The sequence below is a fragment of the Cebus imitator genome, unplaced genomic scaffold (assembly GCF_001604975.1).
Source record: "Cebus imitator isolate Cc_AM_T3 unplaced genomic scaffold, Cebus_imitator-1.0 Scaffold338, whole genome shotgun sequence".
Taxonomy (NCBI): Eukaryota; Metazoa; Chordata; class Mammalia; order Primates; family Cebidae; genus Cebus; species Cebus imitator.
In genome coordinates this window covers 1,876,535-1,884,143 of record NW_016107653.1, presented here as the reverse complement: position 1 = coordinate 1,884,143, position 7,609 = coordinate 1,876,535, and the positions used below count along the sequence as shown (strand labels likewise).

Sequence of the window (7,609 nt, the reverse complement as noted above, 5' to 3'; positions counted from 1 at the left end):
GGCGGCGGCGGAGCCGGGCGGGCGGGTCGCGGGGGCAATGTGGGCGCAGGGCCGGGGGCGCTTGCCCCGGCGGCTGCTGCTGGTGCTGGCGCTTTGGGTGCAGGTGAGCCGGGCGGCGGGGGCGGCGGGGGGCGCGGACGGGGCGCACCGGGCCGCCCCTCGGGGCCGGCGGGCACTGCCTGGGGCCGTCGCGGTTCGGAAGCCCTCAAGGCTGCGCGCGGCGGCAGGGGCTCCAGGCGGGCGCGGCTGGGTGGGGGCGGGGCGGCGGGGCCTGTTCCCCCACCTCTGGCGCCCGGCCCGCCGACCCCGGCCCGCGCCTCCCTCTGCTCTCCTGCTGCCTTATTTTTAGGCGGCGCGGCCCATGGGCTATTTCGAGCTGCAGCTGAGCGCCCTGCGGAACGTGAACGGGGAGCTGCTGAGCGGCGCCTGCTGTGACGGGGACGGCCGGACAGCGCGCGCGGGGGGCTGCGGCCACGACGAGTGCGACACGTACGTGCGCGTGTGCCTTAAGGAGTACCAGGCCAAGGTGACGCCCACGGGGCCCTGCAACTACGGCCACGGCGCCACGCCTGTGCTGGGCGGCAACTCCTTCTACCTGCCGCCGGCCGGCGCTGCGGGGGACCGAGCGCGGGCGCGGGCTCGGGCTGGCGGCGACCAGGACCCGGGCCTCGTCGTCATCCCCTTCCAGTTCGCCTGGCCGGTACGTGAGCTACACCCCTCGCGCTCCAGCCCCTCCCTCTCCCTCCGCACCCCAGCCCCGCGCGCTCCGTGGCCCCCCCAGCACCTGCGGCCGGGCCTGCGTGCGGGCCGCGCGCGCCCAGGCGGGGCGGGGCCGGCAGGGGGCGCGTGCTCTGGGGGCTCGGTCCGCGCCTGGCCACGTGGGCGCGCGGGGGCCGCGGGGCCACTGGGAGCCGGGTCGCGGCGGCGGCGTTCCGCGTGCGCGGCGGCTTGCGGCGTGTGCCTGCGTCGTCCTGCGCGTGTCTGTCTGGGTGGGGAGGCGAGGCAAGGCGCCCCTGTCCCGGGCAGGCTGTGGAGGCAAGTGCGCAGCGCGTGCTGGGGCTGGTCTAGGGCAGGCCCTGACGGAGCCGCCCCGGGCCCGTGGCCAGCCTGCGCCTGCCCTGCAGTTTCCTGGATGCCCAGGGGGCACGGGCGGGCGCCATGGGACTTAGGCCTGGGAGAGTCTAACGCATAATACATGTCGGCGGAAGCCTCTGATCCAAGATCCCTTAGAAGCAGAGATAGTGGGATCCTGGTGCTGTGACCTTCTGTGGCACTATCCTGTTTGTGGGTTTTTTTTTTTTTTTGGTTTTGTTACTCTTGGGAGGGGCAGAAGCTGAGTCGGGGTTCCCTGCTCTACCCTGGGAGGTGGCCATTCAGGCAGGGGCCCTGGCCTGGGTATGCTGGGAGGAATTGGGGTAGGGGTCCAGTGTCACTGGGAGACAGGTACTCACCCAGTGGTTCTCAGGGCGTGGGTGAGGGCTGGGTCGGCGGGTGGGTATCGGTAGTGGGGCAGGCCCAGGCCTCAGGCGCCTGACCTCATTGTCTGGAGCAGGGCCTTGCCCTGGTGCCCGAGGTCCTTCTCTGCTTGGTCACTGTGCTGGGGGTCTGGAAGTGGGTGAGGGTGGGAGCAAGAGGGCCATGCCCACCTGTGATCAGGGAGTAGATGGAGCTGGGAGCCAGGCAGTGGTTCCAGCTAGCAGGAGGCACAGGAGTGTGTCCACCTGGTACCCTGGACCCCAAAGAGATTTCGAGTGGAGAACAGGCCCTGCCGGGTCTGGCTCCCAGTCCTGTGCTGTACCTTCGGAGCCCTGGCCGTGGCCTTGCCGGCTGCCCCATCCTCACCCCTTCCTGAGCTCCCCCCGTGGAAGCTGGCCACGGTCCCCTCTGGCCGTGTCCCCAACCCCTGAGCACCACTCAGCTGGGTATCCCTTGACCCAGGGCCTCAGAGTGGGGAAAGTGTCCCCCAGATGGAAAAGGCAGGGTCGGGCATGGGAGGGCCCAGGCAGTTGTGAGAAGCCCAGCCCCTCACCCCCTTGTCGGCACAGGCAGGTCTGAGCAGGGCCGCAGCCTGTCATCTGCACCTGGGCCTGAGCCAGCGTGGCCCCACATCGCTACCTGAGGATGTGTTTTCTGCTCGAGTTGGCAGCAGGGGGTGTGGGGGCAGGGAGGTCTTGGAGGAATGTGGCGGGCTATCGCGTGTCTGCCCTGGCTCTTCGCCCTGCTGGCCAGCCGGTCAGGTGTGGGATGGGACCGGGCAGGCCCTTGCCTTCCTTGGAGCCCGGGCACTGGGTTTTGGGGCCAGCTCTCCTCCCTGCCTCTTGGTCCCAGCCGGTTCCTCGAATGCCCCAGGAGGGGGCAGTCGGCCTGTCTCTGGGTGGGGGACCAGGGCAGTGGCATAGCTGCGTGTTTGGGGGTGGCCCTGGTCTCTTGCTATGTAGCCAGCCTGCCAGGCAGGAGCCGAGCCGTGATGCCAGCATTCTGGTATTTTCACTTGGGCAATGGTAGCCCGTGGCCATGCTGTCTTGGCTCGCTGAGGGTCCAGGTCTGTGCTGTGATCTGAGGCGTACGTGGTGGTGACAGTAAGACAGGGACTGAGTTTAGGCTCCCTGGGACCTGCAGAGGGTTTCGGCTGGAGGGTAGGGTGGCACCCTGCTCAAGCCTGTGGGACTCTTGGGCTCCCTGGAGTAAGGGGTATGAGAGAGCCTTGTGGAAGAGAAGCGGGGCATCTGGGCTCTGCACGCACTCTTCCCCCTGGACCCTGAGTGACTTTCCCACCCTGTGGTCTCTGGTGGTAACCCAGGCCTGGCCGGGTGGCCCTCTGGCCTGGTTTCTTGTGGCTGAGGTCTGTGTGCTGTCTACGACTCATGGATCTGTGCTGCTCTCGGACTCAGCTTCCCCCGGTGGGTGGGCCTAGGGTCTTGGACATGGAGAGCTGGTAGACTAACTGCCAGCAGGATGCCTGGACCCCACCTCTCCTGGCTCCACTGCCAAACATCCCCAGGACTGCTGGGGTGTCCTGGTGGCTAGCTTGTAGCTGGTAGGGTGAGGCCACATTCTCCCAGTTGGTGTGTGTAGGCACCCCCAGGTGCTCTGTGGGCGTGACAGGTGGTGATGGAAGTTTGGAGCGGAGTAGTGTCATGGTGGGGGCAGCAGGGAGCTTTGCCCTGGGGCCTGGTAGATGGCAGGCCTAGGGGGCATGTGCTGGCTGAGGGAGGAGCAGGGGGGTGGCAGTTGGCTGTGACCTGGGCAGCCAGGGCCCCGCCCTCAGAGGTGGAGCTGGAAGCCACACCTGCCTGGCTGTCCCATCTCTGGAGCCAGGAGCCCACCTGCCAGCGAGGGTCTTTCTTGCTCTGTCTCTTGCATGTGCGTGCTGGGCTCCAGGGCAGCTGTGTGGGGTGACGTGGCTGGAGCATGGTCCCCGTGGCAGATCTGGGCTTGTGGGGAGAGCAGGGCGGGTGAGGGCGCTGCAGATGTGGGAGGTAGGCCTGGGGCTGACCCTGTGTCCAGCAGCTCAGGAGGCCTGAGGTCCTGGGCCATAGGGAGGTGCTGGACCGAGCTTTGCTCACCTGTGAAATGGGCATGGTGGTGTGTTTTCGTTGGGGGTCTCATGAAATCAGATAAGGCTGCTGAGCCCCCAGCTCAGACCGTACTTCTGCTCGCAGCCTGGCTCCCAGACCTGCTCAATTTCTCCCCTTCCCTGCCTTCCCTCCCCTCCCCTCCCTTACCCCCAGGGAGGAAGACTCTTACAGAACCCTCCCCCTGCATCCGGCCCCCCTAGGGCTCAAGGTGGGCCACGCTGAGGTCTGTGCTGCCACCTAAGCTGCTCGTGGCAGGTGTGTGGTTTAGCCTCACTCTACTTCCTGTCTGTACTGAGCTTGGGGCTGGGGCAGGCAGGGCCCTGGCCTCCCACACTCCCTGCAGAGTGTCCCGTCTGCACACTGAAGACCACCCCTCCTTCCTGTCTGTACTGAGCTTGGGGCTGGGGCAGGCAGGGCCCTGGCCTCCCACCCTTCCTGCAGAGTGTCCCGTCTGCACACTGAAGACCACCCTCCTTCCCACGCCTGCCCACTGGGGACCAGGAGAGCTACCCGATCTGGCATGGAACGTGGGTGTCTGGGCTACTGTGTTGGGCGGGCTTCGGTCTGCTCCTCCTGCCGTGGCCCTGTGGGGGGACTCAGGGTAGGTCTGCTTTGTAGATTGGGGGTCTGGTTCAAAGCTTTGGTATGGGGCAGGGTGGGGTGTTCAGTGCCCAGGCAACATGGGGACCACAGGAGCCAGGGAGGGCTGCCTTGGCCAGGGAGGACCGGGGAGTGGGCTGGGGGTTTGTCGCAGGTTCCTCAGGGTGGGCTGGGGGTCAAGGAAGGCAGCGGGGCCTGGGGGCCGCAGGCCGGGGTGGGAGGAGACTGTGGCTCTCAGGGGGTGCTGTTCCATGGTGTCTTGATGAGAGGGGTGAGCTAGGCCAGTAAAGGGGCACTTGTGGAGCCGGGCTCCGGCCTGAGTTGCTGGTGGTGGGGTGGGGACAAGGAGACAATTATCCGCAATCCCAAGCCAAGCCAGGGTCCCTATCCCCAGTCCCCAGGCCCGAGTGGGGTCCCTAACCCCAGTCCCCAGGCCTGAGCGGGGTCCCTATGCCCAGACCCCAGGCCCGAGTGGGGTCCCTATCCCCAGACCCCAGACCTGAGTAGAGTCTCTGTCCCTAGACTACAGGCCTGAGCAGGGTTGCTGTCCCCACATCCCAGGCCTGAGTCGGGTGTGGCTGGCATCAGTTGTACCCTTGGCTTTGTGGCAGGTGCTAGCAGGCCCCAGCCACCACCGTCTTCACAGTGGGGGGTCTCGGACCTAGAGGGCGTGTGCTGGGGATGGTGGGGTGCACCCAGGCAAGGCCCTGGCTGGTTTTTGGTGTGGAGCATCCGTGTCTGGGTCCCTGCATGGGGTGGGCTTTAGTCTGCCCCTCCTGCTGTGGCCCTGGGGCCCAGAGCCCAGGGGATGCTGTTTGCCCCCACCCCCTCTTCCCTCCCTCGGGCAACAATGATGGCAGAGGCCTGGGCCTCTCAGAAGCTCAGGTTTCAGGAAATGTATCTGTGCTTAGAGCTCCTGGCGCCTGCACCAAGCTCTGTGCTCCATGGGGGGTGGGAGGCTGATGTGGGAGGCTGAGGGAAGAAACCAAGTTGGGGTGTTGGCCCAGGGCAGCAGGGCAAGGAGGCTGTGTTGGCCTAGACAGCCAGGGCTCTGGGCTCTGGGGGCCCTGGGCTATTGGGGTGCCCTGGGCTTTGGGGTGCCCTCGACCTGGGTGGCCTGAGTTTTGAGATGCTGTAGATTGAGGGTACACTGGACAGTGGGGTGCACTGGACCTAAGATGCCTGGGCTTTGGAGCACCTCGGCTTTGGGGTACCCTGGGTCATGAGGTGTGCTGGGCCATGCAGTGCTTTGGGTTGTGAGGTGCTCTGGACTGGGGGTGCACTGAGCCACAGGGCTGTGGGGTGTACTGGTTCTAGGGTGCCCTGGGCTGTGGGATGCTCTGTGCTTTGGGGTTTCCTGGACCTGGGATGTCCTGGGCTTTGGGTTGCCCTGGACCTTGGGGTGTGCTGGGCCATGCAGTGCTTTGGGCTGTGGGGTGTCCTGGGCTTTGGAGGCCCTGGACCTGGGGTGTCCTGGGCTTTGGGGTACCTTGGGTCTTGGGGTATGCTGGGCCATGCAGTGCCTGGGCTGTGGGGTGTCCTGGGCTTTGAGGTACCCTAGGCTTAGAATGGAACATCTAATGCCATGTCTGCCTCTCCTGTGACTTGTGCTCCTGCGTGGGGGCAGGAGGCGGCTTTGGACTTAGTCTTGAGGGGTTGGGCTGTGGAGGATGCGATCAGATAATCAGGCCAGGCTTGCAGGGAGAGGCTTAGCTGGGCCTGCAGGGATGAAGCCCTTCCCCCATGGCCTCCGGAGGCTGGTCAGGGGCATAGCCTCGCTAGGCTGCCTCAAGGAAGGGTCTGGGTTCCTCTTCCTGCTTGCTGGGGAACCTGGGCAGGTGGTGGGTCTCTGACCGTCCCCAGACCCCCAGTCCACCCTGCCCCCATTGCCCCTGCTAGCCCCAGGCCCACATCCCCACAGGCCCAGCCCCATTCCTGGAAGGGCAAAATATGCCCACCCCCAAGCCCCCCCAACACAGGCCCTCGTGTCCATCCTGTTTTCCAGGGGTTTGGTGTTGATGAAACCCTGTCCCAGACCGTAGCCCCCCAGGCAGGAAGGACAGGGGTAAGAGGTTGCTATTTGCAAAGGAGGCAACTGAGTCCTAGAGGCTGGCCCCTGGGGAACAAGAGGAGCTGGGAGGGCGCGGCAGGTGGGGTGAGGCTGCAGGTACCGCCCTGCGAGCCGGCTCAGGTTCTCTCTGGATGACTGTAGGCACCCCAGCTGGCGGGCGGTGGGGCCCTCTAGGCGGCGGGCAGGCGTGCGTCCCTGTGGGAGCATGTAACCAGAGCCCTGGGCTCAGGCGAAGGTGGCAGTAATCCTACCTGAGCGGCTGGCATGGGATTTCCTGGGAGTGGAGAGGAGCTCCCTGCTGGCCCCGAGGCCCAGGTGTGGCTGTGCCGGGAGACCAGGAGCCCTGGCTTTCCTCTGCCTGCCCCGTGGCTGGAGCTGCTCTCAGACCCATGCTGGCCCCATTCTCTCACCCCACTGTTGCCGCTTCCTGGCCCTGCTGGTTCCTGTCCAATGGCCAGAGTGACTGTTAAAACCTGGTGGGTTCCAGACCTCACTCAGACCCCCCGTAGTCACCCACTTCGCTTAGCCTCAGGAAGGAAGTCCGTGCTGGGCTCTGGGTCTGTGGCGTGACCCCACTGTCCCTGTGGGCTATGCGCTCCCAGCCCCTGGGCCTCCTTGTAGGGTCTGCCATGCAGCTCCCTCACTTCCTCCCCAACACCCTGCAATCTCAATCCCAGACATCACTCCTCTGAAGTCTGGCCTGGCCTTTTTTTTTTGTTTTTTGAGACTGAGTTTCACTCTTGTTGCCCAGGCTGGAGCGCAAAGGCACAATCTCTGCTTGCTGCAACCTCTGCCTCCTGAGTTCAAGTGATTCTCCTGTCTCAGCCTCCCAGGTAGCTGGGATTACAGGCACCTGCTACCAAGGCTGGCTAATTTTTGTATTTTTAGTAGAAATGGGGTTTCACCATGTTGGCCAGGCTGGTCTCGATCTCCTGACCTCAGGTGATCTGCCCACATCGGCCTCTCAAAGTGCTGGGATTACAGGTGTGAGCCGCTGTGCTTCGTTGGCCTGGACTTACCAGAACAACAGCCCCTGCTCCCTGCCACTTTCCCCAAGTCCCACTGGCCAGAGGTTGTCCTCCTTGGTGGCAAAGCCATGCCTGCTGCATACTTGATGTGAATGAAGGAGCCAAACGCCAGACGCCTGGGAAGCGGCTGGGTGCTCCTGCTGTCACCAGGGGTGGGGAAGGGCTTGGTCAGGTGCCGCCTCGAGGTTGGTGCTCCAGGAAGACAGGGGTGGACAGGCTGGAGTGGGTGGGTAGGAGCCTCGGAAGCCTCAAGGGTGCTCTGAGCTGGTGGGCTGTGGATGGAGCCCTGGTGGGGGTGTGGCTGGAGCTGGGGAGGGTGTGGCTGGAGCCCT

The 7,609-nt window shown here is 65.2% G+C and overlaps 1 protein-coding gene across 2 annotated transcripts in view; it reads left to right on the top strand.

Annotated features, from left to right (window-relative positions):
- Positions 1 to 18: 18 nt before the first annotated feature.
- The window catches only part of JAG2 (jagged canonical Notch ligand 2), a 26,415-nt gene continuing 18,824 nt past the window's right edge, over positions 19 to 7,609 (top strand). For both annotated transcript variants that reach the window (XM_017505419.2, XM_037730235.1), the window contains exons 1-2: positions 19 to 103; positions 350 to 700. In XM_017505419.2, coding sequence (XP_017360908.1) covers positions 38 to 103; positions 350 to 700 — 417 coding nt within the window. In that variant the 5' untranslated portion in view covers positions 19 to 37. The remainder of the gene's footprint in view (positions 104 to 349; positions 701 to 7,609) is intronic.